General features: G+C 36.5%; 1 protein-coding gene across 2 annotated transcripts in view; it reads left to right on the forward strand.

Annotated features, from left to right (window-relative positions):
* Window positions 1-23,965, forward strand: part of CD163L1 (CD163 molecule like 1) — an 81,703-nt gene that overhangs the window by 22,862 nt on the left and 34,876 nt on the right. For both annotated transcript variants that reach the window (XM_025402447.1, XM_025402448.1), the window contains exons 5-8: window positions 5,684-6,004; window positions 8,606-8,926; window positions 14,203-14,523; window positions 16,413-16,733. In XM_025402447.1, the coding sequence (XP_025258232.1) occupies window positions 5,684-6,004; window positions 8,606-8,926; window positions 14,203-14,523; window positions 16,413-16,733 (1,284 nt within the window). The remainder of the gene's footprint in view (window positions 1-5,683; window positions 6,005-8,605; window positions 8,927-14,202; window positions 14,524-16,412; window positions 16,734-23,965) is intronic.

Genomic DNA, 23,965 nt, shown 5'->3' on the forward strand with positions numbered 1-23,965 from the left:
TTTGTTTGTTAGTTTTTTCTTCTAGCAGTCATGCCCCTTTTCTCCAGGTCTGCTGCAGTTTGCTTGGGCTCTACTCCAGACCCTATTTGCCTGGTTATCACCAGCAGAGGGTGCAGGACAGCAAATATTGCTGCCTGCTCTTTCCTCTAGAAGCTTTGTCCCAGAGGGCACTGGCCTGATGCCAGCCAGAGCTCTCTTGTACGAGGGGTCTGTCAACCCCTGTTGGGAGTTCTCTCCCAGTCAGAAGTCATGGAGTTCAGGGACCCCCTAGAGAAGGCAGTTTTTTCCTTAGCACATAGCTCAAGCGCTGTAGTGGTTGAATCCTCCTTGTCAGGATCTGCTGCTCTATTCTCCATTATATCATTCTTATACCTTTGCATCTTCATAGCTTAGTTCCCACTTATGAGTGAGAACATACCATGTTTGGTTTTCCATTCCTGAGTTACTTCACTTAGAATAATGGTCTGCAATTCCATCCAGGTTGCTGTGAATGCCATTATTTCATTCCATTTTATGGCTGAGTAGTATTCCATGGTGTATACATAGATATAGATATAGATATAAATTGTGATATATATATATATATATACCCACTCATTGATTGATGGGCATTTGGGTTGTTGCCATGTTTGTACAATTGCAGATTGTGCTGCTATAAACATGCATGTGCAAATACCTTTTTCAGATAATGACTTCTTTTCCTCTGGGTAGAAACCCATCAGTGACAGACTGGATTAAGAAAATGTGGCACATATACACCATGGAATACTATGCAGCCATAAAAAAGGATGAGTTCGTGTCCTTTATAGGGACATGGATGCAGCTGGAAACCATCATTCTCAGCAAACTATCACAAGAACAGAAAACCAAACACCACATGTTCTCACTCATAGGTGGGAATTGAACAATGAGATCACTTGGACACAGGAAGGGGAACATCCCACACCGGGGCCTATTGTGGGGAGGGCGGAGAGGGGAGGGATAGCATTAGGAGATATACCTAATGTAAATGATGAGTTAATGGGTACAGCGCACCAACATGGCACATGTATACATATGTAACAAACCTGCACATTGTGCACATGTACCCTAGAACTTAAAGTATAATAATAATAATTTTAAAAATATCTATTTCAGACTTTCTGATGTAGGCATTTCAGGCTATGAACTTTCCTCTTAGCACCACCTTTGTTGTATTCCAGAGGTTTTGATAGGTTGTGTGACTATTACCATTCAGTTCAAAGAATTTTTAAATTTCCATCTTGATTTCATTGTTGACCCAGTGCTCATTTAGGAGCAGATTATGTAATTTCCATGTATTTGCATTGTTTTGAGGATTTCTTTTGGGGCTGATTTCCAATTTTCTTCCACTGTGGTATGAGAGTGTACTTGATATAATTTTGATTTTCTTAAATGTGTGGAGACTTGTTTTGTGGCCTATCATATGGTCTATTTTAGAGAATATTCCATGTGCTGATGAATAGAATGCATATTCTGCAGCTGTTGGGTAAAATTTTCTGTAAAAATGCGTTAAGTCCATTTGTTCTGCTGCTTGTTTGCCATTTTCTAACCTCTCCACTCTGTTTTTTCATTAGAGAATTTAATCAATTTACATTTAAAGCAATTATTGATAGGTAAGAACCTGTTGATGCCATTTTGTTAATTATTTTACACTGTTTTGAGACACAATAACAACAACAAAAAACTGCAGGCCAATATCCCTGATGAACATTGATGTGAAAATCCTCAATAAAATACTGGCAAACCGAATCCAGCAGCACATCAAAAAGCTTATCCACCATGATCAAGTCATCTTCATCTCTGGGATGCAAGGCTGATTCAATACATGCAAATCAGTAAATATAATCCTTCACATAAACAGAACCAATGACAAAAACCACATGATTATCTCAATAGATGCAGAAAAGGCCTTCAATAAAATTCAACACCCCATCATGGTAAAAACTCTCAATAAGCTAGGTATTGATGGAATGTATCTCAAAATAATAAGAGATATTTATGACAAACCCATAGCCAATATCATACTGAATGGGCAAAAGCTGGAAGCATCCCCTTTGAAAACCAGCACAAGACAAAGATGCCCTCTCTCACCACTCCTATTCAACATAGTATTGGAAGTTCTGGCCAGGGCAATCAGGCAAGAGAAAGAAATAAAGGGTATTCAAATAGAAGGAGAGGAAGTCAAATAGTCTCTGTTTACAGATAACATGATTGTATATTTAGAAAACCCCATCGTCTCAGCTCAAAATCTCCTTAAGCTCATGAGCAAATTCGGCAAAGTCTCAGGATATGAAATCAATGTGCAAAAATCACAAGCATTCCTATACACAATAATAGACAAACAGAGAGCCAAATCATGAGTGAACTCCCATTGACAATTGCTACTAAGAGAATAAAATACCTAGGAATACAACTTACAAAGGATGTGAAGGACCTCTTCAAGGAGAATTACAAACCACTGCTCAAGGAAATAAGAGAGGACACAAACATAGAAAAACATTCCATGCTCATAAATAGGATCAATATCATGAAAATATCATGAAAATTACTTTAGGCCATACTGCCTAAAGTAATTTACAGATTCAATGCTATCCCCGTCAAGCTACCATTGATTTTCTTCACAGTGCTAGAAAAAACTACGTTAAATTGCATATGGAACCAAAAAAGAGCCTGTTTGGCCAAGACAATCCTAAGTAAAAAGAACAAAGCTGGAGGCATCATGCTATCTGACTTCAAACTGTACCTCAAGGCTACAGTAACTAAACAGCATGTTACTGATACCAAAACAGATATATAGACCAATGGAACAGAACAGAGGCCTCAGAAATAATGCTACACACCTACAACCATCTGATCCTTGACAAACCTGACAAAAACAAGCAATGGGGAAAGGATTCCTTATTTAATAAATGGTATCAGGAAACTGGATAGCCATATGCAGAAAAATGAAACTGGAACCCTTCCATACGCCTTATACAAAAATTAACTCAAGATGGATTAAAGACTTAAATGTAAGACCTAAAAACCATAAAAACCCTGGAAGAAAACCTATTCTAGGTTTTCTAGATATTTCTAGGCAATACCATTCAGGACAAAGGCATAGGCAAAGACTTCATAACTAAAACACCAAAAGCAATGGCAACAAAAGCCAAAATTGACATATGGGATCTAATTAAACTAAGGAACTTCTGCACAGCAAAAGAAACTATTGTCAGAGTGAACAGATGAGAGAAAATTTTTGCAATCTGTCCATCTGACAAAGGGCTAATATCCAGAATCTACAAGGAACTTAAGCAAATCTACAGGAAAAAACAAACCAGCCCATCAAAATAACAAAAGCAGAGGCACTGTTTTGACTCAAAGAGCTGGCATGCCCAATTGTGAATCACTTTGAGTATGCCTAGATCCAAGGTTCCACATTATTTCTGGGAATCTATTTCCTTAATCAATAATTAGATTAAGAAAAAAACATCTAAATAGTTAGAAGAGAAGATTTGGAATGTTCTCGCCACGAATAAAAGACAAAATTTTGAGGTGACAGATATCCAAATTACTCTAATTTGAATATTTCATACTGTATATAGGTATCAGAATATCACATGTATCCCCAAAATACATACAACTGATATATATCAACAAAAATAAAAAAAAGAAATAGTTTTAAAATATTGCTAGTATAACATTCTGTTTCTTGAACCTAGCAATATATTAAAACAATAATACACTGTAACTAACTGTCTTTCAATGAATGAATGGGGTAACAAAGTTCTATATTCTTACTGTGGTAATAGTTACACAAATTAATGCCTGTATTACAACTTAGAGAACTATACACACACAAATGTACACAAAACCAGTCAATTTTACTGTATGTTAATTTATTAAATAAAGGTAAATAATCTGTAAAAAAGACTCATTCATTTAACTGACAGATATGGGGACAAAACAAGCAATTGGAGAGAGAGGGAGACAGACAGACAGACAATGTATTCTTGGATTCTTGGAAGACCTAGGCAAATATAATATATAATATAAAATATATTTTATATTATATATTATATTNATACAACTGATATATATCAACAAAAATAAAAAAAAGAAATAGTTTTAAAATATTGCTAGTATAACATTCTGTTTCTTGAACCTAGCAATATATTAAAACAATAATACACTGTAACTAACTGTCTTTCAATGAATGAATGGGGTAACAAAGTTCTATATTCTTACTGTGGTAATAGTTACACAAATTAATGCCTGTATTACAACTTAGAGAACTATACACACACAAATGTACACAAAACCAGTCAATTTTACTGTATGTTAATTTATTAAATAAAGGTAAATAATCTGTAAAAAAGACTCATTCATTTAACTGACAGATATGGGGACAAAACAAGCAATTGGAGAGAGAGGGAGACAGACAGACAGACAATGTATTCTTGGATTCTTGGAAGACCTAGGCAAATATAATATATAATATAAAATATATTTTATATTATATATTATATTTATATTATATAATATATTTTGCTAAGTGTAAAAAATATGTATGTACACACACAGTTGGCCTTTAGAATCTGTGGGTTTCATATCCATGGAGTCAATCAACCGCTGATGGAAACTTTGCATTTAGTTGAATCCGTGGGTGTGAAACCAGCAGACACAGAAGGCCAACTAAGGAACTTGAGTATCTGCAGATTTTAGTATCCATAGGAGTCCTGGAACCACACCCCCGTGGATATGGTGAGATGATTTTGTGTGTGTGTGTGTGTGTGTGTATGGATGTGTGTGTGTGTGTGTGTATATATCCAAATTCTCAATCTTTCCTTATTTCCTTATATCACTTAGCAAAATTGATCACTATATATATACATACGTATATAAAATATCCAAATTCTCAGCCTTTCCTTATTTCCTTTTTTCTTTATATCACTTAGTAAAATTGACCACTACGCATGATATATATATATGTAGTGGTCAATTTTGCTAAGTGATATAAAGAAATAAGGTAATAAGGAAAGGCTGATAATTTGAATTAAATCAACAGAGTATTTTAATAATATGACAAGTCCATAATTTATGGCTGGCCACACTTGCTTTCACCTTTGGAAGTTTTATTTTTCATTTGTTTCATTTGTTCCATTTCATTCAAGAGCAAATTCCAGTAAGATGAATAATTAGAAGTTATATTGCAAGAAGTTGGAGTTAAATGTTCATTTAAAGGAAGAAAAATTTTTGAAGTAGGAATAAGAGAATGATGACAGTGATGACAATGATATCTTATTGCCACTGCTTATACACAGTTATAAGTTCTAAAATGGTTGCTGGCTAGACTGAGAGCCAGCAAGGCTCATGTTTTGACAACAAATTTACATGCATTCTTGACCTTTGATAGATTTATTCTTAACTCACAATCAGAAAGGGCATTTCTACTCTCTGTTGTGCTTTATTCCCCAAATGCCAGAGATTCTGGTGGATTGTCAACATCATAGCATGATCCTTTCCTGGGATAGATTCTATTATATTAATCTTGTACGTGTACAAGAATTTTAAAAAGCAAGAGTTAGGCATTCATTGAATCTCAATTTGGATAGCAGGATCTGGAATCTGAAGTTTCTGATCAAAACTTCACCTGGGCTTTGTGTTTATATCTCTGTTTCAGATAGTAGTGATCTTGAACTAAGGCTTGTAGGTGGAACTAACCGCTGTGTGGGGAGAGTAGAGCTGAAAATCCAAGAAAGGTGGGGGACCATATGCCACCATAAGTGGAACAATGCTGCAGCCGATGTCGTATGCAAGCAGTTGGGATGCGGAACTGCACTTCACTTCGCTGGCTTGCCTCATTTGCAGTCAGGATCTGATGTTGTATGGCTTGATGGTGTCTCCTGCTCCGGTAATGAGTCTTTTCTTTGGGACTGCAGACATTCTGCAACCATAAATATGGACTGTATTCATCAGAACGATGTGTCTGTGATCTGCTCAGGTAAGACTTACATCCACATGATTACATCAGATAAAATTCCTTTTTTGGAGAACTAGGACCAAACCCTGAAGAAGTTACAACCAATTGTGATGTGTAAGAATTGACACTTTCAATTCTTCCTCAGGGAACATGCCTGCGTTTTATGCAGCATATTACATTGTAAGCCTCATGGGAATAAGGTTTTTACCCACCCCCAGCACACCATTTTACTTAATTCTAATTGGTGCAACAAAATATCCAATCTAGTCAAAATTGCTATTAATCTATACAAGTGTATGGCTTATATTAATATTCAGTATAATTTTTAAATGTGTAATCACTTTGCATATTCATAGATACAACTATATTTTTCTATGTTATCATTGAGTTTGTTTTAGCACTTCCTCTCATTAAAATAAACTATTTCCAAAGAGTACCTATCTAAAACTTTATGACTTTGCTAATTACTTTGTACCTTATACTAGTAGAATTTTTGTCTGCAGCCATTTGTTTTCTAGTTTGCAACTTTCAACTACAAGCAAGTTACCCCTCACTGTTTATTTATAGTTTTGTATATCAGGGGTTAAAATATCGCTCATATTTCTCTCACAGTAGTATTTTATGTTCAAAGATGTAATTAAACGTGTTCACTGTCTTAATAAGATTAAATCCACACCTTCTAATATTCTTATGAAAGGAGAATCCCTAGATGTAGAGCCAAGTATTTTCCTCTGAGAGTCAATTTGTCTTGATGGAAGAGGCTTCTTTAGTAAATTATTACTGACCTTATTCTACCAGCCTTACACAGGATGCCTTAATCTTATTTCCTATAGAATTTGAGATCAGGTCGCCTCTTTTAAGAAGAGTTTTGCTTAAGTCTAGAGTATGCAGCAGGGAACGATATACATAGAAAAACATATGTAGACAGAGGTTTATGGGTTTAGCTGTACCTTAGCCACAGGATTTATGCCATCCTCATAGGACTTTTGGGAAGGATAATATATTCAGAACATCTTTTAATCCTTTTCTTTCTGTTTATACTAGTTTGCTTGCAAGTTTTATCTGGAGAACAACCACTTTCACCATTCAAAAGAGTTTCCCACAGTATATGTGATCAATCCATCATTTTACAAGAAAAATTTTCCTCCACAGAAAAGGGAGGTAGAGAAAAGAGGGAGACATGAGAAGATGAGAGAGATGAGAGGAGAGGGGGAGGAAACAGGAAGAGAGAGAGAATCTTAATCATTTTGATACATTTTCTTACAATGAAGTGAATTCATAACAGTGTGCTTCTGACTTGATATAACATCCCTAACTGTAAGACCAGTTGCTATTCAAACTCTGGAACTTCCGGAACGATGTGCCTCTGGAAGAGTAAGGAAGGGCCAGGAAGAATGATGCAGATGTGAAAACAAGGTGGGAAAACAATCCCAACACTGAAAATAGATGTGTATGTGGCCAACCCACAGGAAAATGGGTAGTTAGACACATTGGCCTTCTCTGCAGCCCTGTAGTCAAAGGATTTTTTTTTTTTTCACCAAACAAAAACAGTTCACAGTTTCACAGTTTAAAATCTGTCACTTGATAATTATGCAACCCTGTATAAATCAGTCTCCAAGTTGCAGATTTCTTATATCATGACTAGGATAACAGCATTAAATAAAATAGTGCAGGGAAAATACCTAAAATGTGCCAGGCAACCAAGAAGTTCTCCATAGGTTTAGGCATAATTATTATCATCATTATGACCCACATTATTTATAGGAAAATAAACCCCCAAATCTCCCGAGACTAACCTATTCAATGTGAACCAGATTTCTCACTAGATAGCAAATTACACTTTTGTAATGATGTATGAAAAGCTTGACTAATGGGAGGAGATGAGGCATAGAAATTATATCTTCTTTCCTCAATTATTTCAAGAAAAATTCTCCACATTTTTACTTTCTTGGGGTTATTTAATATATTTATTTGTATGCATGAAAAAGCAGAGTCACAGGGACACAAAGAAGTCACGTGATGTACATGCTGACAGAGCGAAAACACACAGTTCCTTCAAAAATTACCACTGAACAAATTTCATTTCCTACGGCAAATATGTTTAATAAGCAAAGGCTTGCTTCTCCATAGAAAACAGTACGAGAAAGAACATGTTTCTATTTAAATCCAAGAGAGATTTTTTCCTAATTGCACATTCTTTTTGTCCCTTTTCTTTCTGAAGTTACTGAAAGGCAAGTATTTCCCAACGCTTTATTTTATTTTATGGTGTTAAAAATAATCACTCTAATATTTTGAAAATTAATGTAATTAATGGCATATAGGATTCTAAGGCTTTTTATTGTAATGTTTAGTTTCTTAAATGTTAGCAAAGCTAAAGCAAGGTTCTTAGGATTCTAATTTCAATGTTCATATTTAAAAGAAGATTGTTGTCATAAAGACCGACAAGTACTTTAGCATTGAAGTCTTCTTGTTGAAATTTTGAAACAAAATGCATTTCCAGTCTTTACTTTTCTCAGTATGTGAAGGATACATCTAATCTTCACATGGGGAGGTTGGAGGAGAGGGATGCTGATGATATTGTCCCAAATCCAATTCAGACGTTTCTCTGTGACTTCATCCTAGATGGAGCAGATTTGGAACTACGACTAGCAGATGGAAGTGACAATTGTTCAGGGAGAGTAGAGGTGAGAATCCATGAACAGTGGTGGACAATATGTGACCAGAACTGGAAGAATGAACAAGCTCTTGTGGTTTGTAAGCAGCTAGGATGTCCGTTTAGTGTCTTTGGCAGTCGTCGTGCTAAACCTAGTAATGAAGCTAGAGACATTTGGATAAACAGCATATCTTGCACTGGGAATGAGTCATCTCTCTGGGACTGCATATATGATGGAAAAGCAAAGCGAACATGCTTCCGAAGATCAGATGCTGGAGTAATTTGTTCTGGTAAGGTTCAAAGATCATGAGAGAGTGCACATTTGAATTTTTAGAAATAATTTGTTGGGAGGTTAGAAGCACTTAGTAGCTTGATAAAAAGGTTTTTTGGTCCTTAAAAAAACCGCAAAGTACTCTTAAGCAGCACAAATAACTTTTCAAATGCACATTGTAAAAAGAGTTTCTCCTCACTAGCAGTCTCTCCTGAAATCAGATACAGCTGGTACCACTGCATCAGTATAATCTGTATCTCTAAAATAACTGGGAAAACTCTCTTCATATTAAACTAATGAGTTGTACTAGTTTACAGTTTTCTTAACAGTTTTTCTGCTGCTTTTTTTTTTTATTTAATAATATACATTGTTTATTTCTGATTATAAATTAAGGCTTATTATAGAGAATTAGGAATATATACAAATCCAAATAGCTGATATAGATATATTTATATACATATGTTGATATGATGTGTAATTCTGTAAGAATCTAGAATATCATTAGTAGAATTGAAAACAAAGAAAATCTGTGTGTATAATACTTATGAATTATTTTAAGTATAAAACATTTCCAAGACCTTCTAAACAGAAAAAAACAGGTTAGATATTTAAAAAACAAAGCTAGGTACAGCGGCTCATACCTGTAACACAGGAAGATCACTTGAGGCCAAGATTCACAATCAACTTGGGTAATATAGCAAGACTCCCTCTGCAAAAAATTTAAAAATTATCTGGGTGTGGTGGCACATGCCTGTGGTCCTAGCTACTCAGTAGGCTAAGGCAGGAGGATTGCTTGATCCCAGAAATTCAAGGCTGCAGTGAGCCATGATTGGGTCACTGCACTCCAGCTGGGGCAACAGAGTCAGATCTCATCTTGTAAAAAAAAAAAATGAAATAAATAAATAAAATCCAGTCATCATTATTCTCTGTGGCACTTTATGAAGGGAAAAAAAAGGAATATCTAGAGAGTCCTGAGTGGGAGGGGGCACAGGTGTCAGGGGAGTATTGTGAGCCTACATAACCATTTCCAATGATGCTATTTACATGAGAGTATACCTAGATAGTCCTGTTATTTATTGATATCCTAAAAGCCTGATAGATGATAGATATAGGATAAATGAAGAATGATGTTCTTGTAAATGAAACACACACACACACACCCCTTGTATGTGGATGGAAGGATAGAAATATAGATAATGCAACCCCTTATTTTGTATCTTGTCTCTCACTTGCTATAACATTTGCATTTTCCCACACTCTTAAACTAATTTCTTTTTTTTTGTTTGTTTGTTTTTTTTTTTTTTTTGAGACTGAGTCTTGCTCTGTGCCCGGGCTGGAGTGCAGTGGCCGGATCTCAGCGCACTGCAAGCTCCGCCTCCTGGGTTCACACCATTCTCCTGCCTCAGCCTCCCAAGTAGCTGGGACTACAGGCGCCCGCCACCTCGCCCAGCTAGTTTTTTGTATTTTTTAGTAGAGACGGGGTTTCACCGTATTAGCCAGGATGGTCTCGATCTCCTGACCTCATGATCCGCCCGTCTCGGCCTCCCAAAGTGCTGGGATTACAGGCTTGAACCACCGCGCCCGGCCAAAACTAATTTCTTAAAAATTAAAATTAAAATATGTTATTCTATCATATGAGTACAGTAAATTTAACCTGAGCTCTTTTCTTGGTGTTTAGGCTGTTGATAATTTTTCACTGTTAATATTATACTAACCTGACATTCTTGAATGTACACCTTACATACACCTTATATTCAAGAATGTCAGATTAGTATAATATATAATGGTATCCAGAAATTGCAGAGTGGAGTTTGGTTTATGAATCTATTTATCTATCTATTCTGTTCACATTTAATGTGATTAATCTGGTAGGCAAAGTTAACTATCAATTCTTTTGTACACATCAATTTTATTTTAGTTTTCTCTTTCTCATAGATTGATATAAAACATTATAAAAATTGCTTTTGCTTTTTGGAAACTACTTTTTCAAATTATAAACCCAGTGAAAAGGTCAAAATACAAAAAAATTAAAAGAATTTTTTAAATCCACATGCAACGCTGCCATTCATTCTTTTGTTTTTTTGTTGTTGTTGTTTATATTTCTGGATCGTGTGTGTGTGTGTACCCTTTGTGCTGAACAATATACCACAGACATATTCCACATGGCCATTACTAATCTATCTTAATGTTAAAGGCTACTTACTATATTGCATAAATGTACTATAATTTATTTAACTATCTCATCATGTTAAGTTAAAAGGTTTTCAAATTTTTATTGTTAAAAATACGATTTTATTTGATATACTGAGAAATAAATTTTTCACACTTGATTATATAATTTGCCAAATACTTAAAAATGAAATTGTCATGTAAAACCATATGCATCTTTTTTTTTAAGTCTTGGATATATATTAACAAATTATTGTCTATAAATTGTGTTTTTTTCTTCTATTCGATTTCAGTTCCCTATTATTCCACTGTATCATATTAACACTGAATGTTTTCATATTTTAGAATAACTGTTAATCTGATTTTAAAAATATAATAATATTAATGAACAGTTATTGAATATTTATAGTGTTCCAGGCAGTGTTCTATTAGTTTACATATATGCGTTCGTGGAATCCTCATGGAATCCCAGGAAGGGGGTTACTATTCTAATTTCTATTTTACAGTGAGGAAATAGAGATACTGAGAGAAAGTAACTCGCCCAGGTCACTCAGCTATCGGGGCAGTAGTGAAGCTGGAGTTCAAATATGGACTGTTTTAGCTCCAAAGTCAATGCTCAAAAATCTTACTTCCTTCATAACAAATGAGAGCTTTTTCCCAATTCTTTATTAGCAACTTATTTGTATTTGTTCATGTGTTAGCATTTCTGGTTCTTTGGCCATTTTTCAGTTGTGTGAGGTCTTTGTCTTCATAATGTGTAAGAACTCTGTGTATTTTACAGAGTCCCTTTATAAAATACGTAGTCCCCCTCTTCTATTTCTAGAACCATCACATTTTACTTTAACTACTTTAACTAACTTTAACACATTTAACTATCGTAGCTTTCTATAGGCTAATATGTACTGAGATATATATTCCCTAAGTATTCTTATTTTTCATAAAATTCCTTGCTACTTTTTTCTTCTTATTCTTCTAAATATGGATTAAAATTAGAATTGTTTTTAAGGTAATATTAAACCTATGAATTGGTTGGGCATGGTGGCACATGCCTGTTGTCCCAGCAACTCAGGAGGCTGAGGCAGGAATATCACTTGAGCCCAGGAGATAGAGACTGTAAGGTGCTATGATTGCACCTGTACATAGCCACTCCACTCTATCCTGGGCAATGTAGAAAAGCCCAGTCTCTTAAAATACCATATAAATATAAATTGGTTTGATTTGTGCAGAAATTATATCATTATACTATCCAGTTACCCTATACTAGAATAGGATACACTACTTCATTTGTATATTTATTTGCATCAGGAATTTAAATTTTTTCTTTGCTTTGTTTCTATGAATTTTTATTTAGTATATCTGGAAATGATATATATTATATATACATACATCATATATCTGTTCATACACCCATACATTTAACCTACACTGAATACATTGGTTTCCATTATATCATGGAAGTACTTGGTGACATACTCAAAACTTTATGTGTAAGGATGTCCATGGCAGCGTAATTTGTGAAAATGAAAAATTAACCATAACATAAGTAACCAAGAATTGTGTCTTGATTAAATAACTTACAGAATCTCTATATCTCCATATGATGGTATCATATGCAATTATTAAATATTATGTTTTAAAATACACACACACACATACTAGGTTGAATAGAATGTAAGATTATTATAGACACATGGAAGAGTTGTTGTACTGGATAGCAAGTAAGGAAATTGGAAGGCTTTTAGAATTTTTAAAGTGACCCATTATAAAATATTATACCTTTCCTATATCACAGTAGTACCTGCATAGCAAAATATTTCTCGGCTGGGCACGGTGGCTCATGCCTGTAACCCTGGCACTTTGGGAGGCTGAAAGGAGGTCAGGAGTTCTAGACCAGCCTGGGCAATATGGTGAAACCCTGTCTCTACTAAAACACAAAAAATAGCTGGCTGTGGTGGTGTGCGCGTGTAATCCCAGCTACTTGGGAGGCTGAGGTGGGAGGATTAAACCCTGAAGGCAGAGGTTGTAGTGAACCAAGATTGTGCCACAGCACTCTAGCCTGGGTGACAGAGCGAGGCCCTGGAAAGAAAGAGAGAGAGAAAGAGAGGAAGAAAGGAAGGAAGAAAGGAAGAAAAAAGAAAGAAGAAAGAAAGAAGAAAAAGAAAGAAGAAAGAAAGAAAGAAAGAAAGAGAGAGAGAGAAAGAAAGAGGAGGAGGAGGGAGGGGGAGGGGAGCAAGGACGGAAAGAAAAGAGAAACAAGTCAGAAAGAAAGAGAAAGAGAGAGAAAGGAGAGAGAATGAAAGAAGAGAGAGAAGAAAGAAAAAGAGAGAGAGGAGAAAGAGGAGAGAGAAAGAAAGAGAAAGAAAGAAGGAAAGAAGAAAGGAAGAAAGAAGAAAGAACTGAAGAGAGAGAAAGAATGAAAGACAGAAAAAGGAAGAAAGAAGAGGAAGAAAGGAAGAGAAAGAAAGAAAGGAAAGGAAAGAAAGAAAGGAAAGGAAAGAAGGAAAGAAAGAAAGAAAGAAAAGAAAGAAAGAGAAAAAGAAAGAAAAGAAAGAAGAAAAGAAAGGAGGGAGGGAGGAAGGAAGGAAGCAAGGATTTTCTCAAAATTTATCAAGTGCTCTGAACACTGGAAAAATTAAGAATTAAAAAGGAATTTATTTTATGAAAGGGCAGTTTCATGTACATATGCCTCCCTTTATCTTATAAAACATGGCAGGCAAACTAAAATGAAGACTATGAGGGAATGAACTTTGGTGCTGATGCTGGACTCCACTGCAGAAACCTGCCAGAGTTATCTCCTGAATTGTATCCATACCTCAAAGAACTTCTCTGCATGCTTCCACGTTGCTCATCTTATCCAAACCCATCATTCTTGGAGGCTTTATAACATTCCCCAGGCTTTACTTCAGTAAATTTGCTTTTGTTGTTTCATGCTTTAGAGACACATTCTCTCCAAAAATTGAATAAAAAATTGTCAAAAGAAAGAAAACCAAACTTTTCATCCAAAAGTATGCCTAATATGTCACCTATTAGGGAAAGCCTTATAGTGGTGAATTTAGAGAGTCTTTTCAGTCTTCTGAAAAGACCCTCTCATTTGATCTCAAATATGTGATTTTGTCTTGCTTGCAGATAAGGCAGATCTGGACCTAAGACTTGCCGGGGCTGATAGCCCCTGTTATGGGAGATTGGAGGTGAAATACCAAGGACAGTGGGGGACTGTGTGTCATGACAGATGGAGTACGAGGAATGCAGCTGTTGTGTGTAAACGACTGGGATGTGGAAAGCCTATCCGTATGTTTGGTATAACCTATTTTAAAGAAGCATCAGGACCTATTTGGCTGGATGATGTTTCTTGCATTGGAAATGAGTCAGATATCTGGGACTGTAAACATAATGGATGGGGAAAGCATAATTGTGTACACAGAGAGGATGTGATTGTAACCTGCTCAGGTAAGACTTGTTCTTGTTTATTATTTCCTGACAAGAGAAATAGTATTCCTCATAGGAGGGGCTTCTGGGTCTATAAACTGGCTCACATCTGGGAATTGATTGAGGGGTCATGACTCTTGTCTTTAAGTTAGACTTCAGTTCACTTTACCTGGAACTCTTCCGCTTATACAGGTAAAGTAAGAAATTAGTAGACAACCCTGACCATGACCCTTTTGATCCCTTCCCCTATCAAATACAGAAGCAGTCTGGCCTTTCAACTTCATTAAGCGTAGGCCACCTTTGGGTACATGTTTCACCCAACCAGTCCAACAAACTATTAGAGCCTTTCTAACCCTTAGCTGCATCATTAAATCTAGAATCTCTGCTTAGGGCTCATATCAGTAAATTCACCCTGATCCAACTTTATGTTCCTTCCAGCATTATCTCAGATCCTTAATATTCATTCTCACATATATTCTGATACCTGTCTGTGTAAATTGGAAAAATCATGGTTGTTTGTGTGCACTTCCACATTAGACACTTTGTACCTCATGTTTTGGAGCTTGCTGGGACTTGAGTCTAGATGTAAAGAGAGCTGATGGAATGGGTGCTGAGGAGAATCAGGAGTGCCTTTCAAGGCAATTATCTCAGGAGAGATTCAATTTCTTCAAGCAAAGTAGAATTAATATTCTCATACAGAGGTGGATGGTTGTCTCTACTGTTAAAGGAGAAACAGTAGAATTTAGGGTTTCAATGTTCCCAACCTTATCAGGTCTCCCCATATTACCCCATCCCAATGTTCAGAATTCCGTTCCATCCCAATTAAATCCCTCACTTAGACAGTAGACATCTTGTGAGGTTGAGAATTCAGTACCTTACCAGGTGAAGGTTTTCAGTAATCTCAGTTCTGTGGCTATAAGAGACATGAGTTTCTTTCCAGGAAGACATAAAAACTTGCAGGTTCAGGTGGGAATTTGAATCTCTAAGTTCATTCTTTTCTTTCCCCACTTTGTCCAGTGCAATGGGGAGTAGCCAGCCAATCTCATTATACTTGTAAGTTTGACAGAAATGTCCCAGGTTAACAAATACATGTTCATTCAGAACTTTACCTCCTATGAGTATTTGATTAGGAATATCTAATGATGAGATTTTGTATATATCTATTGCCACATCATGCCATGGATTTCAGTGCCCTCTTTACTACTGGATATAGAATCATTCATGTCATTAAATTTTTGTCAGGTTAGAGAACCAATTCCAGAATCAATTTATGAATTATAGCATCAATTCATAAAACTCATCCTTAAGATTTTGTTCCTCTAGAACCACTATTAGTACCAAAATCTGCATTATTCAGGGTTCTCCAGGAAAACAAAGGCAATGGAATGTGAGCCTTTCTTCTCTGTGTGTGTGTGCGTGTGTGTGTGTGCGCACACGCGCGTGCGTGTGTGCACGCACGCGTGCATATGTATGTATGTAGAGAGAGGGAAGGCGAGAGAAAGACAGAGATTTATTTTAAGGAATTGGTTCATCAATTTTATAAGCAATTGTGGGGACTTGTAAGTCCAAAATCTGAAGAGGAGGCCAGCAGACTGCAGAGAAGAGCTGATGTTGCAGTCTTGAATCTCAAGAAAGTGTGGAAGTAGAATTCCTTCTTTCTTGGGGGACTTCAGTCTTTTCTCTTAAGGTCTTCAACTGATTGGATGAGGCCCACCCACATTATGGAGGATAATTGGCTATACTCAAAGTCTGCTGATTTAAAGGTTAATCACATCTGAAAAAATACCTTCACAGCACTGTCTGTTTGACTGGTGTTTGCCCAAATAACTGAGTATCATAGCCCAGCCAAGTTGACATATAAAATAAACCATCACACCCATTAACTACTTGCTTCATTGTCCTTGGTGCAGGTAATGCAACATGGGGCCTGAGGCTGGCGGGTGGCAGCAACCGCTGCTCGGGAAGACTGGAGGTGTACTTTCAAGAACAGTGGGGCACAGTGTGTGATGATGGCTGGAACAGTATTGCTGCGGCTGTGGTGTGTAGCCAGCTGGACTGCCCAACTTCTATCATTGGCATGGGTCTGGGAAACACTTCTACAGGATATGGAAAAATTTGGCTCGATGATGTTTCCTGTGATGGAGATGAGTCAGATCTCTGGTCATGCAGGAACAGTGGGTGGGGAAATAATGACTGCAGTCATGGTGAAGATGTTGGAGTGATCTGTTCTGGTAAGATACCCAAACCAGGGCTTCCTTAAAAGAAACTGCCTGGGTTCTCTAACATACCTTCTACATACCTTCTTTTTTCTTAATCAGTACATTTATGACTGAGTACTCATTTCTCACTTTTTTTAGAGCTAACCATACCTCATATTCTCATTCATTTTTAATATCTTTCTATGGGATCAAACCTGTTTTCTCAAGAAATGAAACCTAATTTTCTAATATCTATCCAAATTTTCCCAAAGTTAGTTTCATCAAACCACTAGTCAATACAATTCTACAAAAAGATGTTATCCATAGTCAAATCAGTTCAGGAAAAAATAATGAGAATTCAGTTATTTATTTAAATAAATAAACCCTTATGTTGAATCACCCAATTTCTCAAAAATTGGTACCCAAGATTACTCAAATACTCATTGTTACCTGAAAGGCTTATTTATGTAAGGTCAATCCATCCCAACAGCATTAGAACAAAAATACTTCATCCAGAGGTCTGGTCTTATGGATTATATAATTTTTTTATTATTATACTTTAAGTTCTAGGGTACACGTGCACAACATGCAGGTTTGTTACATAGGTATACATGTGCCATGTTGGTTTGCTGCACCCATCAACCCATCATTTACATTAGGTATTTCTCCTAATGCTATCCCTCCCCCAGTCCCCAACTGACCAACAGGTCCCAGTGGGTGATGTTCCCCACCCTGTGTCCAAGTGTTCTTATTGTTCAATTCCCACCTATGAGTGAGAACATGCGGTGTTTGGTTTTCTGTCCTTGTGACAGTTTGCTCAGAATGATGGTTTCCAGCTGCATCCATGTCCCTACAAAGGACGTGAACTCATCCTTTTTTATGAGTGCATACTATTCCATGGTGTATATGTGCCACATTTTCTTTATCCAGTCTATCATTGATGGGCATTTGGGTTGGTTCCAAGCTTTTGCTATTCTGAACAGTGCTGCAATAAACCTACATGTGTATGTGTCTATAGTAGAATGATTTATAATCCTTTGGGTATATGCCCAGTAAAGGGATTGCTGGGTCAAATGGCATTTCTGGTTTTAGGCCGCACTGTCTTCCACAATAGTTGAACTAATTTACACTCCCACCAACAGTGTAAAAGCATCCCTATTTCTCCACATCCTCTCCAGCATCTGTTTCCTGACTTTTTAATGACTGCTATTCTAACTGGCGTGAGATGGTATCTCATTCTGGTTTTGATTTGCATTTCTTGGACGACCAGTGATGATGAGCATAGATGTCTTCTTTTGAGAAGTGTCTGTCCATATCCTTTGCCCACTTTTTGATGGGGCTGTTTTTTTCTTATAAATTTCTTTAAGTTCTTTGTAGATTCTGGATATTAGCCCTTTGTCAGATGGTTAGATTGCAAAAATTTTCTCCCATTCTGTAGGTTGCCTGTTCACTCTGATGATAGTTTCTTTTGCTGTGCAGAAGCTATTTAGTTTAATTAGATCCCATTTGTCAATTTTGGCTTTTGTTGCCATTGCTTTTGGTGTTTTAGTCATGAAGTCCTTGCCCATGCCTATGTCCTGAATGGTATTGCCTATGTTTTCTTCTAGGGTTTTTATGGTTTTATGTCTAACATTTAAGTCTTTAAGTCAATTAATTTTTGTATGAGGTGTAAGGAAGGGATCCAGTTTCAGCTTTCTACATATGGCTAGCCAGTTTTCCTAGCATCATTTATTAAATAGGGAATCCTTTCCCCATTTCTTGTTTTTGTCAGGTTTGTCAAAGATCAGATGGTTGTAGATGTGTGGTGGTATTTCTGAGGCCTCTGTTCTGTTCCATTGGTCTATATATCTGTTTTGGCACCAGTACCATGCTGTTTTGGTTAATGTAGCCTTGTAGTATAGTTTGAAGTCAGGTAGCATGATGCCTCCAGCTTTGTTCTTTTTGCTTAGGATTGTCTTGGCTATGTGGGTTTTTTGTTGTTGTTGTTGTTCCATATGAACTTTAAAGTAGTTTTTTCCAATTCTGTGAAGAAAGTCATTGGTAGATTAATGGGGAAGGCATTGAATCCATAAATTACCTTGGGCAGTATGGCCATTTTCACGATATTGATTCTTCCAATCCATGAGCATGGAATGTTCTTCCATTTGTTTGTGTCCTCTTTTATTTCATTAAGCAGTGGTTTATAGTTCTCCTTGAAGAAGTCCTTCACATCCCTTGTAAGTTGGATTCGTAGGTATTATATTCTCTTTGTAGCAATTGTCAATGGGAGTTCCCTCATGATTTAGGTCTCTGTTTTTCTGTTATTTGTGTATAGGAATGCTTGCGGTTTTTGAACATTGATTTTGTATCCTGAGACTTTGCTGAAGTTGCTTATCAGTTTAAGGAGATTTGGGGCTGAGATGTTGGGGTTTTCTAAATATACAATCATGTCATCTGCAAACAGGGACAATTTGACTTCCTCTTTTCCTAATTGAATACCCTTTATTTCTTTCTCTTGCCTGATTGCCCTGGCCAGAACTTCCAATACTATGTTGAATAGGAGTGGTGAGAGAGAGCATCCTTGTCTTGTGCTGGTTTTCAAAGGGGATGCTTCCAGCTTTTGCCCATTCAGTATGATATTGGCTATGGGTTTGTCATAAATAGCTCTTATTATTTTGAGATGTGTTCCATCATTACCTAGTTTATTGAGAGTTTTTAGCATGAAGCAGTGTTGAATTTTGCCAAAGGCCTTTTCTGCATCTATTGAGATAATCATGTGGTTTTTGTCATTGGTTCTGTTTATGTGGATTACGTTTATTGATTTGAGTATGTTGAACCAGTCTTGCATCCCAGGGATGAAGCCAACTTGATCGTGGTGGACAGACTTTTTGTTGTGCTACTGGATTCGGTTTGCCGGTATTTTATTGAAGGTTTTCGCGTCGATATTCATCAGGGATATTGGTTTAAAATTCTCTTTTTTTTGTTATGTCTCTGCCAGGCTTTGGTATCAGGATGATGTTGGCTGCATAAAATGAGTTAGGGAGGATTCCTTCTTTTTCTATTGATTAGATTAGTTTCAGAAGGAATGGTACCAGCCCCTCTTTTTACCTCTGGTAAAATTCGGCTGTGAATCTGTCTCTTGGATTTTTTTTTTTTTTTTTTGGTTGGTAGGCCATTAATTATTGCCTCAATTTCAGAGCCGGTTATTGGTTTATTCAGAGATTCAACTTCTTCCTGGTTTAAGTCTTGGGAGGGTGTATGTGTCCAGGAATTTATCCATTTCTTCTGGATTTTCTATTTTATTTGCATAGAGATATTTATAGTATTCTCTGATGGTAGTTTGTATTTCTGTGGGATTGGTGGTGATATTCCCTTTGTCATTTTCTATCGCATCTATTTGATTCTTCTCTCTTCTTTATTAGTTTTGCTAACGGTCTATCAACTTTGTTGATCTTTTTGAAAAACCGACTTCTGGATTCATTGATTTTTTAAAGGGTTTTTTGTGTCTCTATCTCCTTCAGTTCTGCTCTAATCTTGGTTGTTTCTTCTGCTAGCTTTTGAATTTGTTTGCTCTTGCTTCTCTAGTTCTTTTAACCGTGATATTAGGGTGTTGATTTTAGATCTTTCCTGCTTTCTCTTGTGGGCATTTAGTGCTATAAATTTCCCTCTGCACACTGCTTTAAATGTGTCCCAGAGATTCTGGTATATTGTGTCTTTTTTCTCATTGGTTTGAAAGAACATCTTTATTTTTGCCTTCATTTCGTTATTTACCCAGTAATCATTCGGGAGAATGTTGTTCAGTTTCCATGTAGTTGTGTGGGTTTGTGTGAGTTTCTTAATCCTCAGTTCTAATTTGATTGAGCTGTGGTCTGAGAGACTGTTGGTTGTGATTTCTGTTCTTTTACATTTGCTGAGGAGTGCTTTACTTCCAATTATTTGGTCAATTTTAGAATAAGTGTGATCTGATGCTGAGAAGAATGTATACTCTGTTGATTTGCTGTGGAAAGTTCTGTAGATGTCTATTAGGTCTTCTTGGTGCAGAGCTGAGTTCAAGTCCTGGATATCCTTGTTAACTTTCTGTCTCGTTGATCTGTCTAATATTGACAGTGGGGTGTTAAGTCTCCCGTTAATATTGTGTGGGAGTCTAAATCTCTTGGTGGGTCTCTAAAGACTTGTTTTATGAATCTGGGTGCTCCTGTATTTTGTGCATATATATTTAGGATAGTTAGCTCTTCTTGTTGAATTGATCCCTTTACCATTATGTAATGGCCTTCTTTGTCTCTTTTGATCTTTGTTGGTTTAAAGTCTGTTTTATCAGAGACTAGGTTTGCAACCCCGGTTTTTTTTTTGTTGTTGTTGTTGTTGTTTTGCATTCCATTTGCTTGTTAGATCTTCCTCCACTCCTTTATTTTAAGCCTATGTGTGTCTCTGAAGGTGATGGGTCTCCTTAATTCAGCACACTGATGGGTCTTGAGTCTTTGTTCAAGTCTTTAATCACTGATATCCTTTCTTCCACTTGATTGAATTGGCTATTGAAGCTTGTGCATGCATCACAAAGTTCTCGTGCCATGGTTTTCAGCTCCATCAGGTCATTTAAGGTCTTCTCGACACTGTTTATTCTAGTTCGCCATTCGTCTAACCTTTTTTCAAGGTTTTTAAGCTTCCTTGCCATGGGTTAGAACATGCCTCTTTAGCTCGGAGAAGTTTGTTATTACAGACCTTCTGAAGCCTACTTCTGTCAGCTCATCAAATCCATTCTCTGTCCAGCTTTGTTCCGTTGCTGGTGGGGAGCTGCGATCCTTTGGAGGAGAGGCACTCTGGTTTTTCGAATTCTCTGCTTTGCTGCTCTGGTTCCTCCCCGTCTTTGCAGTTTTATCTACCTTTGGTCTTTGATGTTGGTGACCTACAGATGAGGTTTTGGTATGGTTATCCTGTTTGTTGATGTTGATAGTATTCCTTTCTGTTTGTTAGTTTTCCTTCTAACAGTCAGGTCCCTCAGCTGCAGGCCTGCTGGAGTTTGCTGGAGGTCCACTGAAAACCCTGTTTGCCTGGGTATCAACAGCGGAGGCTCAGTTGGAAATGCAGAAATCACCTGTCTTCTGCGTTGATTACACTGGGAGCTGCAGACTGGAGCTGTTCCTATTTGGCCGTCCTTTACATAATTTTAAAGATGTCAAGAATTGCCTTGTAGATTCCTTCTCTAAGACGAAACTTTTTATTAGACAACTGTAAAATGGTACAAAGAAAAATTTGATATACAACTACCCATGTAGTAAAATTTTTAAAAGAGTTGGATTCCCTGACTCAGATACATCATTGGTCTTTGGGCTTCCTTGTTTTCAACATATTTATTCCTTAGTCTGTACATTATTTCTAAGATGAGTGGATAAGATATTAAATTATATTTTAAAGAATCATTAAGCTCTGATATAAATTTGAAATTTTCCTTTTAAACTTTCATAATTCTATTCTCCCTTTTAATGTAGGTAGACATAGAGTTATGATTTACAAATAGTCACAATCTTTCTTCAGAGAAGATCTTCCAATTTGAATTTTACCTATTGTTTTCTGGAAGCTTGTTCTTCCAATGCACTATTCTCGTTTTATTATTTTTACTGATCTATAATGTGTGTACATATTTATGGAGTACATGTGACATTTTAACTCAAGCATGGAACGCTGCATGAGTGTAAGTGATCAAGTCAGGGTACTTAGGATATCTTTCTCTTCAAATATTTATCATTTCTTTGTATTGATAACGTTTCAAATCTTCTCTTGTAGCTATTTTAAAATATACAATATATTATTTTTAACTATAGTCACCCTACTGTGCTATTGAACATGAGAACTTACTTATTCCTTCTGTTTAACTGTATGTTTGGACCTATTAACCTCTCCTCATCCTGCCCACCCACCACACACACACCCTTCTCAGCCTCTGGTAACTATCATTTACTCTCTGTCTCCATTAGATGACTTTTTTAGCTCGCATATATGAGTGAGAACATGTGATATTTGTCTTTCTGTGCCTGGCTTATTCTGCATAACGTAATGTCATCCAGGCCATCCATGTTGCTGCAAATAGTAACATTTCATTTTTGGGGGGACTGAATAGTATTCCATTGTGTGTATGTGTGTGTGTGTGTGTGTGTGTGTGTATACACACCATGTTTAATTATTCATTCATCCTTTGATGGACACTTAGGTTGATTTCATATCTTGGCTATTGTGAATAGTGCTGCAAGAAACATGGGGGTACAGTTATTCCTTTGTTTTTTAATTTTTAAAATTATTTTTTTAAATGTCTGTGGGGACATGCTAGGTATATATATTTATGGAGTACATGAGATGTTCTGATACAGGTGTGCAATGAGAAATAAGCACACTGAGGAGAATGGGTTTCCATTCCCTCAAGCATTTATCCTTTGTGTTACATTCTTTACATAAAGCAATCCAGTTACATTTTTTAACTTATTTAAAAATATGCAATTAAGTTATTATTGACTATAGTCACCCAATTGTGCTATCAATAGGAAGTCTTATTCATTTTTTCTGTTTTTTTTTTTTGTACCCATTCACCATCCCCACCTTCTCCCCAGCCTCCCATTACCCTTCCCAGCCTCTGATAAACATCCTTCTACTCTCTATGTCCATGAGTTCAATTGTTTTGATTTTTAGATCCCAGAAATAAGTGAGAGTATGCGATGTTTGCCTTCTTGTACCTGGCTTGTTTCACTTAACATAATAGGCATAGGAAAAGGTGCTCAGCATCATTGATCATCAAAGAAGTGCAAATCAAAAATACAATGAGGTATCATATTACCCCGTTAAATGGTTTATATCCAAAAGACAGGCAATAGCAAATGCTGGTGAGGATGTGGAGAAAAGGGAACACTTGAACACTGTTGATGAGAATGTAAATTAGTACAACCACTATGGGGAACAGTTTGGAGGTTCCCTGCAAAACTAAAAATTGGGCTACCATGTGATTCAGCAATCCCATTGCTGGGTATATACCCCCCAAAAGGAAATCAATATATCAAAGAGATATCTGCACTCCTATGTCTGTTGCAGCACTGTTTACAATTGCTAAGATTTGGAAGCAATCTAAGCGTCCATCAACAGATGAATGGATAAGGAAAATGTGCATATACACAAAGGAGTACTATTCAGACAAAAAAGAATGAGATTCAATGATTTGCAACAATATGGAGGTATTCTTTTGGTATACTGATTTCCTTTCCTTTGGATAAATAGGATTTCTGGATCATATGATTAAGTTCTAT

The sequence above is a fragment of the Theropithecus gelada genome, chromosome 11, assembly GCF_003255815.1.
Source record: "Theropithecus gelada isolate Dixy chromosome 11, Tgel_1.0, whole genome shotgun sequence".
Taxonomy (NCBI): domain Eukaryota; kingdom Metazoa; phylum Chordata; class Mammalia; order Primates; family Cercopithecidae; genus Theropithecus; species Theropithecus gelada.